An 18,044-nucleotide genomic window follows, 5' to 3' on the forward strand; every position below is an offset into this window, starting at 1 on the left:
GCACTATCACAAACCTCCATCTGTCAAAATGGTATGATGCATCACGACCTCTACACCTCCGCACCGCTAATCACGCGATGACCAGTCGACCGCCATCAAGTCCATCAAGGCTCTTGCGCCCCTCCTCGACCGAGTCCTCATCCAGCGCGCAAAGGCCGAAGCAAAAACCGCCGGTGGTCTCTTCCTCCCGGAGACAGCCGTGAAGGAGTTGAACGAGGCCAAGGTGTTGGCAGTGGGCCCAGGTGCCATGGACAAGGACGGCAAGAGGATACCAATGGGTGTGCAGGCGGGTGACAGAGTGCTTATCCCACAAGTATGTCGGCCCGGAAGATGCGGAATACGGAGTGGCTGGAGGGTGGACATGCTGACAATGGATTACAGTTCGGCGGCAGCCCGATCAAGGTCGGCGAGGAGGAGTACTCCATTTTCCGGGATCACGAGTATGTCCTCCGATACATCGCTATCACTCTCCCCATAATTGGACAGTGCTGACAATTCGCAGCATCCTCGCGAAGATCAACGAATAGACACGGCCATAAAGATACCCGCGACCCGCAGACCCAAAACTGTAAAATATGCATCGAGCGAGAACGGCGGCGCTGTCGACTGCACAACGAGAGCGCTTGTATGGTATTTGCTGACTGTAGTTATCAATCTTGTGTGAATACATCTCTGCTCTTCGCTGGGACCATCAACATCCAATGCCCGATCATACGTGTACTTATTGATTTTTAAGTTCGAAGCTCGATTGCTTCCAAGGGTCCCTGCTGACTTGCTATACCAGACAAATGTTATGCTTGTTGCCCCCAATGGACAGCATGACTTTTGCGACGGTCCACTGTCGGCAGCAGCGGGACAATAATCGCCAAATGATCCACACGATGCATAAATCCTGTTGTCAACCCACGGTGCTGGCGTTCGATGTAGGCACCTCACGGAAGACAAGGCTCCACAACGATCAATATTCGCGCACACCGAAGGCATTCAAAATGGCGGTCCATTCTGCAGAGCTTCTGCCTTCCTGCTTCAACTTTTCGTCACCACACACGCCGCCATAGGATATCGCCAGAACACCATCTTGAGCTTTGCGCTCCTCTGCGGCCATGCCTTTGCTGCCCCTGCCGTGGAGTCTGCCTGTAACACTCGCAAGCCATCACTGACAGATATCATCGACGACTGACACTTCCGCAGCAGCTACACGTCTCGCAGCCTTCGGCCGAGAGGATGTGCCCGCAGCGACACACATCTCAGTGACTGCCGCACCGTCTGAGCCTACCGCATTGGGGGTTTCCCAATTGGAAGTTGCAGCCAGCTCGCCGTTCTGGCCCTGGTCCAACAACACTGACATCAAGGCACCAGTCCTTGTGCACGGACCGAATGGTACTGTTGCCGTCCATCTCAACTCTACCTCCCGTGTGGCCCATCAAGATATCAACAGCACCAACCACGACTCCCCCGCCCCCCTCTCCGCAGAAAAGGAAAAACTCCTCAAGAAGTACTACAACATCTACAGCAAGTACCACCTCGCAGTAGCCACCAGGGAGCGCTTCACCCGCTACCTCGCCTACACCAAGGCCGCCATCAAGGATGAAGAAGCTCACTTGCACTACGCGCTGGAGGTGTGGGACAACAATCTCTGGTCCATGCAAAAATTTTGCGACGGCAAGCAGGTCTGCATCCTTCCCTACCAGACCCGAATCAACGAGATGAGAGTGACGGCTCAGGACACTGAGAAGGGTCTCGAAAAGCTGGACCATTACCAGAAGCAACTTGAGAAGAAGGTCGCGAAGGCTGAGAAGCAGGTTGAGCGTGCTAGTGAGAAGCTTACGCCGTTGTATGCGGAGTTCTACAAGCAGAACTGGAATGTTACGGTCCCGGTTCATCATGGCCCTACTATCACGATCTTGACTTTGACTCCGACTCCAACCCCGACTCTGCATAGCGCTGCTGGGTATGCTGCACCGACCACGGAGAGTGCCGCTGGGTATGCTGCGACGAGCACGGAGAGTGCCGCTGGGTACACTGCACCAACCTACCATCCCATTGCCAAGCGAGAGGACATCGATGGGCCGATCGACGGTGATGATGACTTCCATATTGATTCCGACTTGATGACCCTCAAGAATCTTGAGGGAAGGTTACGAGCCATCGAGGCATATCTTGCCCAACTCGAGCGCCAAGAGGAACAATCTGCCAAAGAAATCGACTATCTCGGGGCTGCGTATACTCACACTGCCAATAAGCTGCCAGACCTCTACATCAACCGTCTCGACCTGGCAAAGGAGTTGCTGGAGAACTTGGACGGCGACACTCATGATCTGGAGGAAGAGTCTGACCGCACCGGCGAGGCTCTCGAGCAGGCTTGGGGGACCATTGATGACCTCTGGAAGTCTATCGGGGAGACAATGCCTGAGACTATGAAGACGAAGATGAACATCTCTAAGCACGAGGCGATCAAGACAGAGGTGGAGGCCGCTATCGAGGAGGCCCAGGACAAGACTGATGCCACCGCCACCGCCACCACCGCTGCACCTTCCGATGATGCTACCCCGACCGCGCCGGCCCACCTATGCAACGCTCCGAATGATTGTCCAGAGCCCTACCGCCCTGACGCCCTGCATGAAGGATAGGACGGGGACTTGGAGCTATGGATGCTGGGAACAAAAGCATGCGCAGGTCTAATTGGATGGTATGCTTTGTGGTCCAACGGAACATGGAATAGCTAGCTCGCTTGGATGTCTTGCGCCAGTGCGTGGTGATGTATATCAAGAAAAGGGCGTGGATAGGCCGCGAAAAAAGTAGCAAAATGTAGCTTAATAAAATAATGTTTTGGATACTCCTTTCTCTCGTCCTGACTTCTATCCCCGCGTCATCTCTCGATCCGTCTACTTCAGGCGTCTTAACTGTTGGCATCTCCCGCTTCATTGTCAGCATGAACTAGGAGAAGGCAGATGTCGTTCATGCAGCGCGTGAGACTATGCCAAGACCGCTTACTAAGAAACGCTTCTGCCATCTACCAACCACACCATCCTCCCTGCTTCATCTTCATCTGAACGATGTCAAACGCCACCAAATTTCGCGCCGCCATCCTCATCATATCGGAGACTGCCTCGAAAGATCCATCGACTGACAAAGGTATCCCAGCCTTGCAAGATGTTTTCACACAGCAGGGCGGCGACCAGTGGCAAGCGGATGAGACCCGGATTGTGCCCGACAATGTTTTGGACATACAACGAGCAGTCACGAGCTGGACCGACGCTGACAATCCTGTTAACCTTATCGTCACGAGTGGAGGCACTGGGTTTGCGCAGAAGGATGTCACGCCTGAGGCTATCGCACCATTGCTGCATAAACATGCTGCCGGCTTGGTCCATACAATGCTCTCTGCATCACTGGCCATCACCCCGTTTGCCGCTATGGCTCGACCTGTAGCAGGTGTTCGGAACAATACTTTGATACTGACGTTGCCTGGCTCTCCCAAAGGTGCCAAGGAGAATCTCGAAGCAGTTCTGAAACTACTCCCGCACGCTTGCCAACAGGTCGGCGGGCTTGATTCGAGGACCCTTCATGTAGGCGGCACCAAGAAGCTCGAACAGGATGCTGGACTAGTGTCCGGCGCTGGCTCGGGTCATCAGCATGGTCACAATCACTCTCACGGCCACAGTCACGGTCACGGACATGGTCATGGACATCACCACGGCCCTAAGGCGCATACAAAGCCAGAGGATAGACCTACGCCAAACGACCCCAACGCAGGCCCTGCCAAACGACATCGAGAATCACCATACCCGATGCTCTCGGTGGATGAAGCTTTGAAGCAGATTGCAGAGCACACCCCTTCACCGCACGTGGTGCGTACGAAAGTTGACGAGAAATTGGTAGGAACCGTTCTGGCGGAAGACGTGACAGCTAATGAGTCTGTCCCGGCCTTTAAAGCCAGCATAGTGGACGGCTACGCCATAACCGCAGGTAGTCATGTCATGATACCAAGCACGAAGGGCATCTTCCCAGTGACAAGTGTGTCTACAGCTCAAGCTGGACCAGAAGGGGAAGTGGAAAAGCTCCGCCTGGGCGAAGTTGCCCGGATCACTACTGGCGCGCCACTACCACCCGGTGCAACGGCAGTCGTAATGGTCGAAGACACTGTACTCCGTTCAATGACAGACGACGGTCGAGAAGAAAAGGAGATCGAGATCCTGACTGATGAGATCGAAGCTGGAGAGAACGTGCGAGAGCCTGGAAGTGATGTTCAGAAGGGTGATGTGATAATGAGGAAGGGCGAAGGTATTACCGCTGTTGGTGGAGAGTTTGGCTTGCTTGCTTCTGTCGGTACGAGGGAAGTGTCGGTGTATCGCAAGCCTGTTGTTGGTGTACTCAGTACGGGCGATGAGATTGTGGAGTTTGATCGTCCGGATGCACTCAGACTGGGCGAGGTCCGAGACACCAATCGACCTACACTCTTGACGGCCGTCAAGGGTTCTGGCTTTGAGGCCGTAGATCTTCGCATAGCGTCTGATCAGTAAGTGGACGTCACCTTGAATCACATTCAGCTGCTAATAGCCCTACAGACCAGGCGCATTGGAGCAGACTCTGCGAGACGCTATGCGTAAGGTGGACGTCATCATCACTTCTGGTGGTGTTTCTATGGGTGAACTTGACCTGCTCAAGCCCACGATCGAGCGCTCTCTCGGCGGCACAATACACTTCGGCCGTGTCTCCATGAAGCCTGGCAAGCCAACAACATTCGCAACCGTCCCGATCAAGTCCAATGCTGGGGACGATCTGACGAAAGTCATCTTCTCACTACCTGGCAATCCAGCTTCAGCAGTGGTGACATATCACCTTTTCGTCCTGCCTGCTTTGCACAAGATGTCCGGCATAAGTCCAGCAGGACTTCCTAAAGTCAAGGTCGTACTCGACCAGGACGTCAAGCTGGATCCGAAGAGGAGCGAATATCATCGCGTCGTTGTCACTGCTCGGAGTGATGGCCAACTGTATGCCACCAGCACTGGCTTCCAACGCAGCTCGCGCATCGGCAGCTTTAAGGGTGCTAACGCGCTGTTGTGCCTCCCAGCACAGGAGGGCTCTCTACGTAAGGGCGAGAAGGTGGATGCGTTGCTAATGGGTAAGATCGTGAGTGACTTGCCTAACCTGTGATCCATCACTGGATTGCTGCCCCAGTAGGTGTGACGAAGACAGCATGTATGCTTACAAGCCAGGCACATGAAGTCCTCTTCATACATTTGCTCTTCAACTTTTGTCAGCATCCTGGTAAGCCCATGATTTCAACTGTCCGATGTTGTTCCTGCATCTTTGCGAAGCCTAAACTCCTATAACGGGAATACGCTCGGCTGAAAATGGCCTCACTTGAGCTACATAACAGCCACGCACGTCTCAGCCACTCAGTCTGCATGGCGGTGTCGTGCAAACAACGCGATCCTAAAACTTCAAACGACCATACAAGCTGATATACACTACGACGATCTCCAAAACACCCACGACATGCCATGATCCCAACTGGAACGGCGCATGTAAGCCTATCACTAATGGTCATGGACTACATTCCTGTAAAGAAGCCCACGAGGACTTCGCAATGGTCGTACTTCTGGTATCATGCGTTTCTGCACGGACTGTCATTCGTACTGGCCGCCACAGCTGTAGCATTGTTTCCAGCATTCGCCTACAAGCCGTGGAGTGTGTCGATACATTATGATCTGAAGACTACGCAGCAGTATGTCAACTTTGTGGTCATTGCATGTGCCTTGCTGCTGTCATGGCTGCTACAACATTGCCCATAGTGAGTCTGGACTGCGCTAGCGCAACAGTTGGAGCTTGAAGACTAATGACCTGAAGTATCACGAACAAAGCCGAAGCGGAGGCAGAGTTCGCATCGAAAGACCTAAGTCTAGCAGCTCTACAGACTCGCACTGCTGCAAACGACAAAGATGTCATTGACATGCTCCGGTATGCTGTCCGCAACTCTCGATTGTGGTACATCTCAGCTCCGTAAGCATACCACATTCATCTACCCTCCGGAAGCACGACTGACTACTCTAGCTTCGCACTTGCGATCACGGTCTTCAGCGCCATGTCCTGGGTCCTCTCCATCGTCTTCGTCCTTGACTCCAGACTGGTACCGGGCGACAACAGTACAAACGTCTCTGTCACACTTGGAGGCGATGTACCGGCACTTCCGGATGCATGTAGGAGTTCTCTTACTGCCGCTGGATGTACATACGATCTGGCTATGAGCGCACTGACTTCACAGCTTATCACGCACACGCCATATACTTTCGATAACATCACATTCTCCGGCGCAGAAGGGACGATGGGACTGCCTGTCGGTGCTATGAGAGCCTTTGCAGACCAAGCGATACATAGCAGACTCGGCCAGGAGAGGGCAATTTTTTTTTCCAGTTTTCAGGCCGAATCCTGTTACGTGCAAGGAAGTGACTGATAGCAGTCGAGCGAAATCGAGTACATGAGTACTCAATACGACACTTTTCTCAAGATCAACTACGACACTTATCGAATTGTCATCAACCCGAATACTGGGTTCAATCAGACATACGTTCTTACGAGCTCCAATGGCGATGGTGGTGTCATGACTGTTGCTCGTAGTGAGCTAGAGGGCGAAACAGCACTATCGATACTGACTGCACCTGGGCAGTACGCGAATTTGCTCTCGCAGCTTGCAGTTGGAAAAAATGCCACCTTTGAGAAGGAGGCTTACAATGAGACACAATTTACCGTCCTCTGCGACTCTCCCTTCAATGACGATATCTACTCATGGCGTTGGATCGAGTTCTCTCTCGACGGCGGTGTCATGACGACCAACTCCGCTAATGAGACATGTCGAGACGACGAAGGCAAGTCTCCCATGCAATGGCTCGATTATGCACTCGAAGGAGCGACGGCATCAGCTCAACTTCGAGACGGGTACAGCAAGCTGCTGAATACCGACTATCTGGACACAACTGGCGATGATTACGAGCGTATGCAAGCCTACAACATGTCGCCACTCGAGTACATTCTGTCGCATATTGAGATGATACTTCAGACAGCATGGACGGCGACAAATGGCGACATCGCTGCCACCACAAGTGTCGAGCAACAACCCTTCGAGCATCGCTATGTAGTCACGGTCGAGATCAAAAACGTCACGATCTTAGCCCTGGCCGTAGCTTGCATCATCCTCTTATGCACAATCCTCCAAATCTGGCGCTGGCTTCGAGCCGAGCGCAAAGCCGCCAAGATCTGTGGTTCAACCTGGCAGCCTTTGGACCCCGTTCAGCTCCTCATATACGGCGCTCACGCAGCCGAGAGCGTGCAAAAGCTGGACCTCGCGAACGGGAAGCAGAGAGCAGACATTGTGCGGGATCGATACAGTCCCATGATGGGCTTTGGGCCCGGAACTCTGGTTCCACGCGGCGAAGCTACCAGTGCGCATGAGTTGAGGAAGAGACCAACGCATTCGAGGACTATCAGCTCGTCGAGCTCGGTTTATGATGAGCCTGAAGAACGTGATGGCGAAGAGCTGCCGAGTTGGGATAATTTGCAGGCGAGAGGACAGCAAGATAGTGGGCTGAGGCCGCTTATTCTGAGGAGTCCGAATCCGAGTAGGGAGGATGGGTTTGTGTAGTGTGCTACCTTCGTACCTGCATTGAACGTTCCAGGACGCTGGAGAGCTACTTGCCTGATGTGGATAATGCAAAGAGGCGGCTAACCGGAAGGGCGCTAGGGATGTACAGCATGCCCACCGCTCTGGGTCCCTCATGAAAGCATGCTGATGAGAGCTCGCTGCTCTGTGGGTTACACTTGAGCAACAACTCTGTCTTCGCTGACAGTGTACTCTCAAGATGACACTGGGACAGCAGCTGTCAGAAAACCACGGCGGTGAACCCGAGCCACTTCCAGGGTCGCTATGGCACTGGCTTTCCGAAGCAGGTTCTTCCAATCCAAACAATCTCGCGCTGGTAGTCGATAACAAAGGCAAACCCACCGTAACATGGACATATGCTCAGCTCATTGATCGAGTCGAGAAGTTGGCCTCATACTTCACGGCACAGAACGTGGTAGCTGGAGACACCATCTTCACCTTTATTGACAACACCGAAGCCGATGTCTGGACGCTCCTCTTCTGGACCGCCGTCAGGATTGGTGCGATCTTCGCACCTGAAAATCCACACACATTGGGGCGTCCGCAGGAGACGAGGAAGTTGATTGAGACTCTCAGGCCTGCAGTCGTGGTCGTGCAGGACTTCGATGGATCAAGACGGTATGAGGAATATGGACACGAGCCGAAAGTGAGACTCTTGTGCAACGAGCTGTCTAAAGCTGGTACAAGCTCTTCTTGGCTGCCGATGCACTCGATCCAAGACTTGCAGGCTGCAACGAACCCAGCACCGCATCACACTCGCTCATCGGAATCGACTGCACTGGTAATGAACACCTCAGGCTCAACTTCTCTTCCAAAAAGCTGTCCAATCACCACCCGTGCCTTCGTTATTCAGACTAGACAGTACCACTCCTTCCATCGGTCAAACTACACCCCTCGGACAAGGACTCTGACACTGGCCTTCTGCTACCGGCCAATATGCTACCTCGGTTGCCTCAACACCTGGCAACGTGGTGGGACCGTGATCTTCGCGGGCTCCAATATCGATGAACAGAGGACTGTAGAGGTGGTGAGGAAGTGGAAGGTCACGCATGCGTGGTTCGTGCCGGCTATGGTCAATTTGCTCTCTGCTTATCACGACGAAAAGCAAAGCAGGGGCCAGGGACTGGAAAGTCTGGAGTTTGTACTGATGAGTGGAGATGCCAGTGCTTTGAGCACAGTCGAGAAAGCGAAAGCGTTCTTACCCGACTCTTGCAAATTCGCGCCACATTGGGGTATGAGCGAAGGCGCACCGCTATTCGGCTTCACGGAAGAGGAACCGCTCCATCTCGACAAGGACTCCAAGATCGTTGGCGCTGGGAGAGCATTACATGGTTCCAGACTCCGAGTCTGCAAGTCCAACACCACAACTCCTGTCCCCAGAAGAACGCAAGGAGAGTTCCACGTCTCATCCGACGCAACGATCACTCAATACCTCGAGAACCGCAATCCCGAGGACTTCTACAATGACGAATACGGACGCTGGTTCAAGACAGGCGATGTCGCCCTCATGGATGAATCCGGTGTCATCTACATCATCGGCCGGACGAAAGACATTATCGTCTACAAGGGACGGAACATCGTGCCTGCCGTGATTGAGGGGTGTATAAAGGAAGGATTTCCGGGCGTCGAGGCTGTGTGTATTGGTTTGGACGATGAGGTCTATGGCGCTGTGCCAGCTGTGGTCGTGCAAGAGCTGCGTGTGGGGAAGGAGGATGTCGCGAAGGTTGTGGTTGAGAGGTTGGGGGCATGGGCTGCTCTCGCTGGGGGAGTGTATAGCTTGAAGGATCTTGGTATGGACGCTTGGCCGATGAATTCCAGTAATAAGATCGATAAGAAGGGGCTGGTCAGCGCTGTGTTGAAGGCGAGAGAGTAGGTCAGCTACAAGGTCACTGAATGCTCATACTTGAGGCGGCCGTCGTGAAAGCCGAGGGTGCGAGCCATTCTAAAACAGCGAGAGCACGATCTGTAAGCATTGAGGCAGAGAAAGTATCTCCATAGACCAGCAAGCCGCTGAGACCGTCGCTTTTCCTCGCAGCTCCTATCGCCCGTGGCCTACATGCCCTGCTAAAGATCTCTCCCAGCGAGCGTGTGCCTCATTTCGATCGCCAGGAGCCACACCTTGACCGGAAGCTAACCATGAAAATCACCAGCATAAAGACCAGGTGCTTGTCCCGATATGTTGTCTTTGATGTCGAGGAAGAATTGGTTTTCAGGCGGCGTCTTTGGGGTGATGTACATAGGTCAGCCTCCTCTATCGCAGACTCTTCCCGCGACAGCTCCCAGGTGCTTCAGCCTTATAACCCTCCCTTCTGCTGGAAATGGGATCTAGAGAAGTTTGTATGCAGCATAGGAATGTAGTTAATTCGTCGTGATACATCAACACCTTTAAGCCTCAAACATGCTCAGCCCAAGCACCATAGCCGAGGCGGGCACCATGACGTCTCATGCAAGGCCGGCAGATCTGGCCCAATGATTGTGCTAGGCATGGTTTGATGAGTATAGCAGAGCAATTCAAGCCCTCATAGACGTTGTGAAGATGGCTTCGATAGCGATGTTGATGGAAAAGGAAGTTTCCTTCTTCGTCAGCGAGAAAGTCTGTCACACCGTGGACCTCCGCTTCAAGCATCTGCCACCGTGCCGCTTTCACACTCACAGGCCTCATCAACAACCATTAACACACCATGGAAAGAGCCGTAAAGAGATGGCTATCAACCTCGACCGACCCACCATCAATACATCCACCTCAAGACTTAGCCCAAAAGCTCAACAAATCCTACACCATCTACGGCCCCATGCTCCTCCTCCCACCAACCGCCTTCTCAGGCCCCGGGCCCGAATGGGAGAATGTTAATCAAGCCTTCCAGGCCCACGACGCCACCATAACAAGACTGTACGAATACATCTGCAAAGAAGTGAAAGTCACACACATCGCCCTCAACAAACCGATTCCGCTGCATAACACCGCCAAAGAAGACGACCTAGAGGCAAAAGAATCCTTCAACAATCTCCGCTCCCCTCACAACTTCCACCCTCTCTTCGCCCTCCCAGGCTACTCTTTCGGTCCTAGTACGGCCCATTCCCCACCCACGCACGAGGACCTCACCTCCGCCCTCTGGATCACGGCAAAACAGAACTCCATCTACCAAACGTGGTCGCCCCGCTGGACAATGTTCAGCCGTGGCAACATTTCCGAAAAGGCTCGACTCCTCACCCTCCCTTCCGTCCTCCAAGCTGTGGAAGAGGGCGAGTGCACTGCTGTGGATCTCTATGCGGGGATTGGGTACTTTGCATTCAGCTATGTGAAAGCGGGGGTTGGTAAAGTCCTGTGTTGGGATCTGAGTACGTGGAGTTGTGAGGGGTTGAGGAGAGGGGCGGAGCGGAATGGATGGAAGGTGGGGATGTTTGAGGGGGGTGAGGAGGGCGTTGTGGAGGATGGGGCGAGATTGGTGGTGTTTAATGAGAGTAATGAAGCTGCGCCGCAGAGGGTGGAGAAGATGAGGGCGAGATTGCCACCCGTGAGGCATGTCAACTGCGGGATGCTGCCGAGTTCGAGGGATTCATTGAGATTAGCGGCTAGTGTGTTGGATGAGGGTCATGTTGGGTGGGCGCATGTGCACGAGAACTTTCTGGTGGAGGAGATTGAGCAGAAGGCGGAGGAGACGCGGAGAGAGTTGGAGAGTTTGCTGAGGCTACAGCGAGGAGGTGAAGTATCGACAAAGGTCGAGTTCATCAATCGCCTGAAGAGCTATGCTCCTGGCGTTATGCATTGCGTGATAGATATCGTCGTGTATCCCAGAGATCCGTCTTAGTATTTCCCTTTTTGCTGTACATTATCTCATGGCCCTTCGTTTCTCTACAAGGGCACTGTTGTATGGGACCCATGCGGCGAACACCACCGCGTGCACGATAGTTCAAGGCACAGCGATTTCCATGTCGATTCGCATGTCGAGCCGTATGTGCCCCGAAGCCAGCCAACCAGCAACACTCAGTACCACATAGCTCCAAGGACTCCCAAACCGCAACATCTGCGGCTGCATGCGTGCCTTGACCTCCTCAAACTCTTCCTCCGTCATCCTCAACTTCAATATAAACGCTACGCTCTTCTAAAGCTCTGGCCGTCGGAACTTGGCTGGAATATTCGCCTCCACAATCTTCATCCTATCCTGCCTCTCCTGTCGCTCCTCGGCCGCCTCTTTCTCATCATGCATCCGAAAATGCGCAATATCCTCAGGATGTATCAGATCCTCCTCCTTCGTGTTCTCATCGTGGTACTTTTCGAAGTGGTGGATCTCATACTCGTACTCGTCATCACCGTGGTGTCCGGGGCCCCAGCCTAAGTTTGGTAGGATCAGGCCTTGCGCCACGCCGATGGTGTACTCGGCAAACGAAATCGTCCCGCTCAGGTCGCGGTCGAAGGTCTTGATGATGTCCGCTATCGCGGCGTCTTTTTGGGTCTTGGTGATGTGGTTGGTGGATTCGTGGTGGAGGCCGTATGTTTTGTAGAGATCGTCGTGTGTCCACTCGTTGGTTTGATCGAAGTCGTGGAGGTTGAAGAAAGATCCGGCGTCGAATTGAGCAATGTGGTGCTCCTCTGTAAGAGCGGTCAGCAAGGGATGCGAGGATCGCCCAGGTCATCAATGTCTCCCCATACCAGCCATGTGCCGGGTTGCCCAGTCCGCGTCTGCAGCTACGCTGGGTGCGGGATCGTGAGCGAGGTGGCCACCATGCGCCTGCACATGGATCGCGAGGCTGGCAAGAGCGACTGTGGCCAGGGAAGACAACATTGCGAAGCGGTTGTGTACACGAAGGGTGGCAGAGATGCGCAGAACAGCGTGCAATGCGCTCCAATACCTAGCATCCATGTGGAATCCAGGAGATGAGAACGTCATTGGGTGAGGCCGCTTGGACCATGCTAGAAAACGGCCATCTCGAACTTGCCTTTACACGCGTTGGACGTGACTTTCACATCAGCCAGCCCATCAACAGCACAGTGTCTTGTGCTGGCGCTCTACCAATGCACGATGCGCTGCCTTGAACGCTTGAAGCCTCCTGCTGTCCGGCGGGTGGGCTGTTCTTCCTTGGCATTGTATCCGACTTGAACACTGCCAGAACGACCCCTGAATCATCACCAGGCCTGGAATTATCCTTGGTGCCTCAGGAATAGACCATGGCGACCAACGGGGAAGCTGGAGCCCCAGGTCGAGCGTGTACGATTGTCCTTCACGATGATCGCGTCACGAAGGTGGACGTGCTATCTGGCGATCGGGTACTGCACGTTGGAGAATATGCCTGGCTATCCGCTCCAGCTGCCAGGAAACTCTGTATCGCCCCTGCTGGACAGACCACCGGCGCGAATGAGATCTCGCTTCATATCAGCTTGGCCAAGCAGTTTGGATTCGAGAACCGTACTCAGGGCAAGCTGGACATCATCGAGCCCGAGGATCTGGAGCCGTCAACAGCAACACACGTAGAACTTTTCTTCCGCGAACAGTTCTTGTCTCGTGCTGATATGTGGCAACTGATGGGCTGTGTACAGGATACTGTTGTGTATCAAGGCCAGATCGTGAATTATCTGGGAACAGCAGTCGGCGAGATCCAGCAAGTCTACATCTCAGCTCAGGAAGTCGAATCAGCCATCTGCTCCCATCCATATACGAAGCCGATCTTTCGAAGTGGCAGCGCTAGGTACACTCTACTCATTGAGGTATCGCAAGAAATGCTGGAGAACTGGTCCAACGGCGATCTGATGTACGAACGACTTCTGGACGGCTTTCTCCCCGAGCTTTTCCAGCGTTGGGACAGATTGAAAGTTAAGCATCAGGTCGCGGTGGTCTTGTTCGGCCGTAGACGATCTGCCACCGCTGCTGGCAAACGGGACAGCCAACAGAGTGAGCTTCTATCTGAAGACTTCTATCATGTTGTGGTCTCAGACATGACGAGCACAACGTGGCAGCAGATACTACGCAAGCTCAAAGCGGCATTCAACGACTACCGACTCCCTCGAGCTGTGTCTCTCGCTGCCGAGAGCAACCTTCTTGAAGCGATCCATCTTACTGCCATGGACTACGCTGATGACCAAATCGATGCGCATCTGCTAAGCACCGGTTGTTCTATCATTGCAATCACTGCTGGTGCTGGTCTCTTCGACGCTGACCACAAATTACTGAAGCAAACGACAGACTTGCTGGTCGGAAACAGCATTGGCGTTGATGTGGTCGCGTTGACGCCCAAGCCAATGCACCCAGTGCCGCTCTTCCAGTACGACAATGAAGGCATCAAGGAATTCGCCGTGCCCCACTGGGTTGACATCTCCTTCTGGAGCTCACCTCACGACACACAGGATACCTCATGGACTTTGTCGGCCTACCTGGAGCCTGTGGCGGAAATCGCCCTGCCTCCGCTGCTGGCCGATCATGAAGAGGGTATTAGCACTGACGAGATGGATCAGCATGACACTGATGTCTTCTCTGACGCGACTCCCGCCATTGCAAATGCTTTGCAGCCAGTCGATAGTCAAACTGATTCTGATCCGGTCGGCTCTGTCGAGACCATGAAAGGTGTGCCCATCGGCAGGTCGCCAACCAAGCATAGCCGCGAGACAGTGTCGACCGCATCGGCAGATAGTAACCTGTCCAGCTCGCCATCAATGGCAAGCAAAGAGCCAATTAACAGAGCCAAGCGACAGCGGTTGCCTCCGCATCCACTCATGCAGTCTGGTCGTAAGATCAGTGTTGGACCTAAAGGTCTTGCCTTGAGTCGAGGCGTCGCTAGCACAGGACTGGCCTCCATTTCGGCCACATATGCACAGCAGGAGAAGGAGATAGCCGCAGGGACAGTCTCGACCTCCAGTGAGACATCAAGTGGCCTCGCCAAGGCGATTAGAGCGTCTCTCCGTCGGAAGCCATCGCAGCAGAGCGTCATCTCGAACCGCCTTAGTGACCCGAGTGACCCTGAAGAGAATCCTAACTCGAGGCCAATCGCAATACATGCAGTCCAGGAGACCACGAACGGCAGCCCAGATAACCTGGCTAGTGACGTAGAGCAACGGATTGCCGACACTATGGTAGGCAATGTGCTAGAGAATGACACTTCACTCTCGACGACTCCCAAGGCGGGCAATCACTTCCCACGAAAGGGTCCTGCCAACGGCAGTCTGGAGATGAGGTCGCCCTGGGTGACGCTGCTCAATCCGTGCAATCCGAGAAGAGACAACATGGTTGTCACAAGTCAATATCGCAAGTGGCAGCATGTCTTTCCTCGCGCTATTAGCTCTGGAGCTTTCAAGTGGCAGTCAATGTGCACGCCGGCTGCTTTGCCGCTGACTGCAGAGTACAAGCCGTCCGCTTCTGAGCTCGACATCCACTACAACAAGAAAGTCAGACGGCACACACTTGCCAACTCGATCAGCTTGAAAGATGAGACAGCTCGTATATTAGTCGAACGGATGATCGACGTGAGGCTGTGTCAGGGCTTCCAGATCGTGGCCCTCAAGAATACTGGCGGTGACTCCACGTTCCAGAGCAAGAACAGACCGGTACTTTTGTCATTGGGCAGACGCTATCATGAAGTCCAGCGTCTGTCAGACTTTGAGGTGCAGGTTGTTCAATATGACCCGAAGAAAGGCATCGGCAGCGAAGGTGATGGCACGGAACACTACTTGACCAACTACGATCCTAAGATGAAGTTGCCGACGGGCATGTCAGTCAAAGCTGAAGTCACTTATCACTCGGAACTGCCTTTGCGCGATTGGTCTGATCTTGACAATTACATACTTGGCCTCACATCTGAGCTCAAGGAAGAGATCAATGCGACGTTCCAGATGCGCTTGATACTCATCCCGGTCGAGGTCACTAAGTCTGATCGCGATCTCACAGACCAGGAGCGACGTATCGAAGGGATCGGCCGCCTGACTCAGTCGTGGCAACGACAGCGCCACATCTCTGTGGAGGCCCAGCAGCATCTTGCCTCGATGTCTAAGAACAAGTCTACTGCCATTCCCTCAGAACGCGATCCGAATCCTCTTGCAATCGACTATCAGACGAAAGATTCAAGCGTCATAGTCAATGCTCACGGTCCGACTTTGTCTAGCCAGCTGGAAGAGCATGAGCTGTCGCAGCCATTGTTCGCAGAGTCTGAAAAGCACCACAGCAGCAACTTCGATGTTGCTAAGCTAGTCAAGCAGATACAAGATCCCCCTCCGAATGGCGTTGAGATGCGGGACCGGCGATGGCTGACTGTCACACACTTAAGATGTTTCCGTGGAGACCAGATGACGACGTGGCTGCTCGGCGCCTTCAAAGACCTAAAGCTGCGCGAAGACGCGGTCACAATGGGCAACGAGCTAATGTCCCGTGGCATATTCCATCACGTCCGACAGAAGCACAGATTCAGAGATGGACACTACTTCTATCAAATCTCAAGTGCCCATCGCACAACCGAGTATCCAGATACGCAGGGTTTGTTCAGCAAGGTGGCATGGAAGACTGCTCCCTCAGTCCCAGCTACACCTATCTCTGAATCTGTTAAGTCTCCGATGATGCGACCATTCACTGGCGACAGCAGCTCCTCGTCTAGTAACGGCACACCGGCGACAGGTCCACTGCATACGAAACAGATCTTACTGAGTCAGATGATGCAGTACAATGTTGATCCGACTAAGAGGTCTGACCACCTGCAAGTCATTGACCTCCACTACGGTAAGCATGGACACCACTGTACCATGTTGACTAGGCTGACTGATCTATAGATCGTATTCACAACCCCGAGAACTGCTACCACATCCAGCTCGAGTGGCTCAGTGCTTCCACGAAACTTGTCCGTGAAGCAATAGCTCGCTGGTCAAGCCTTGTCGAAGGCTACGGTCTTAAGCTAATGCAAGTACCACTACACGAAGCTTGCAAATATCGCGAGCACCATCCTTTCGACCAGCCACAACCTATCAAGCTAGCAATCATGCCGCCGACCAAGAACATTATACAAACACCTGTGATGGGCCCGTATAGTCCTTTGCCTCAGTCAATCGTGGAAGACCCGGTCGCCTACCACAAAGCCATCCTGCGGAAGCTGAATTTCGTGCTCGACACAGAGGCTGCCAGATCTTTCACGACCGAACTTGACGTCCGATACACCTGGGGTCCGCCCAGCTACGAATACACCCAATTCGTACACAAGTCTGGCCTCATTCTCGCTGAGATCACTTGTGCACCTTTCGGAGACGACAGCGTCAATTTCCTGCTGCTACCAAATCGTCTCGCGGCGAACACGATCAGTGGTTCCGCCAAGTCAGTGGAGACGGGACCGGGGAAGAACGCTGAGCCTGTCAGCGGGACCACTGACACGGTAGAGACTATCGTGAAGGAGTTCAAGCACTTCTGTCATGATGAAGAGGCCTTGAGACAGTTGTACGATGAGGTCAATAAGCGCAAGCCGCCTGTTGCGCCGAGTCCGTTCAGTGGTGCTGGTGGTGGATTTGGCGCTGATCTGGATGTGCCGCCGATGCAGTTGCCGCCGCATCTCAGCCATAGGGGTGGAGGGGGGCATAGGAGTTTGTTGAGTGGGCTGGAATGAGGACAGGCTGTTACGACGGCCATGGCGTAGGAGTGAACAGAAACGTTCACACCACATGACAAGACTCACATGTATCGGTCATTCATTGACGGCGCGAAGTTTGCAGTGCACGGACAGCGGCGAAAATGTGACTCGACCATTATAAAACTTCAAGGATGCACTTTACTATCCGACATCAATCTTCCTTACCGGCATCAACCACAACAATATGCCACCATCACGGCTACTCGGCCTGCCAGCCGAGCTGCGAAACAACATCTACAAGCTGGCTGTCGCATCAGACCTCACCCCATGCAACCTCTACCACGCGAAGCCCCCCATCATGCGCTCTCCTCAGAACTTGCCGCCAGATCAACGACGAAGCAAAGGGTCTGTATCAAGACGCCTGTCACGAATACTGGGCCAAGACCCTCTTCACCGTCGAGGAATCCCGTAAGCAAGATCGAGTCCGAGCCCACCGCGAAACACAACTCTCCCTCCTCCAACACCACCACGTCCTCAGCCTCATCCGTCACCTCGAATTCACACACGCATCCAAGTACTCGACGACAATTCTGCGCTTCAAGCTGCTCGGTCCCCGCGGAGCCTGGGAAGTCGAAGACTACCACGTCCCGGGCAACGGTGCTAGTGTGCTGCGGTATCAATCCCATCTTTGTCGTGACTGTAGCTCAGCCTGAGCTTGGGATCGAGGGACGGTTGTTTGACTTCGACAATGACGAGGAAGCAGCTTTGGCTGCGTGCGCTGGCTTGGAGGGGCAGGCTACGATGGAAGAGAAAGTCTTGGCTGTGGTGAAGAGTTTCGGGTTCATGTATTAGC

At 53.7% G+C, this 18,044-nt stretch overlaps 7 protein-coding genes across 7 annotated transcripts; 6 read left to right on the forward strand and 1 right to left on the reverse strand.

The window, feature by feature from the left end:
- Positions 1-28: 28 nt before the first annotated feature.
- CLAFUR5_10886 (heat shock protein, mitochondrial) lies at positions 29-2,630 on the forward strand (the record flags this gene model as incomplete). Its single annotated transcript, XM_047910034.1, has 5 exons — positions 29-31; positions 86-313; positions 382-440; positions 928-1,136; positions 1,192-2,630. 5 exons carry the CDS (start codon positions 29-31, stop codon positions 2,628-2,630), a joined length of 1,938 nt encoding a protein of 645 aa, XP_047765285.1.
- Positions 2,631-3,056: 426 nt separating this feature from the next.
- On the forward strand, positions 3,057-5,157 carry CLAFUR5_10887 (Gephyrin; the record flags this gene model as incomplete). Its single annotated transcript, XM_047910035.1, has 2 exons — positions 3,057-4,519; positions 4,569-5,157. 2 exons carry the CDS (start codon positions 3,057-3,059, stop codon positions 5,155-5,157), a joined length of 2,052 nt encoding a protein of 683 aa, XP_047765284.1.
- A 350-nt stretch (positions 5,158-5,507) lies between these two features.
- On the forward strand, positions 5,508-7,642 carry CLAFUR5_10888 (uncharacterized protein; the record flags this gene model as incomplete). Its single annotated transcript, XM_047910036.1, has 4 exons — positions 5,508-5,797; positions 5,854-6,006; positions 6,058-6,340; positions 6,464-7,642. The coding sequence occupies 4 exons, from the start codon at positions 5,508-5,510 to the stop codon at positions 7,640-7,642; spliced, it is 1,905 nt and encodes a 634-aa protein (XP_047765279.1).
- A 217-nt stretch (positions 7,643-7,859) lies between these two features.
- Positions 7,860-9,533, forward strand: CLAFUR5_10889 (4-coumarate--CoA ligase 1; the record flags this gene model as incomplete). Its single annotated transcript, XM_047910037.1, has 1 exon — positions 7,860-9,533. One exon carries the CDS (start codon positions 7,860-7,862, stop codon positions 9,531-9,533), a length of 1,674 nt encoding a protein of 557 aa, XP_047765278.1.
- An 808-nt stretch (positions 9,534-10,341) lies between these two features.
- CLAFUR5_10890 (tRNA wybutosine-synthesizing protein 2) lies at positions 10,342-11,469 on the forward strand (the record flags this gene model as incomplete). Its single annotated transcript, XM_047910038.1, has 1 exon — positions 10,342-11,469. One exon carries the CDS (start codon positions 10,342-10,344, stop codon positions 11,467-11,469), a length of 1,128 nt encoding a protein of 375 aa, XP_047765755.1.
- A 294-nt stretch (positions 11,470-11,763) lies between these two features.
- CLAFUR5_10891 (uncharacterized protein) lies at positions 11,764-12,444 on the reverse strand (the record flags this gene model as incomplete). The annotated part of the gene is made up of 2 exons (XM_047910039.1): positions 11,764-12,251; positions 12,312-12,444. The coding sequence occupies 2 exons, from the start codon at positions 12,442-12,444 to the stop codon at positions 11,764-11,766; spliced, it is 621 nt and encodes a 206-aa protein (XP_047765756.1).
- Positions 12,445-12,827: 383 nt separating this feature from the next.
- CLAFUR5_10892 (Vacuolar membrane-associated protein) lies at positions 12,828-17,227 on the forward strand (the record flags this gene model as incomplete). Its single annotated transcript, XM_047910040.1, has 2 exons — positions 12,828-16,356; positions 16,407-17,227. The coding sequence occupies 2 exons, from the start codon at positions 12,828-12,830 to the stop codon at positions 17,225-17,227; spliced, it is 4,350 nt and encodes a 1,449-aa protein (XP_047765757.1).
- Positions 17,228-18,044: the final 817 nt, after the last annotated feature.

This window comes from Fulvia fulva, chromosome 8 (genome assembly GCF_020509005.1).
Source record: "Fulvia fulva chromosome 8, complete sequence".
NCBI lineage: Eukaryota > Fungi > Ascomycota > Dothideomycetes > Mycosphaerellales > Mycosphaerellaceae > Fulvia > Fulvia fulva.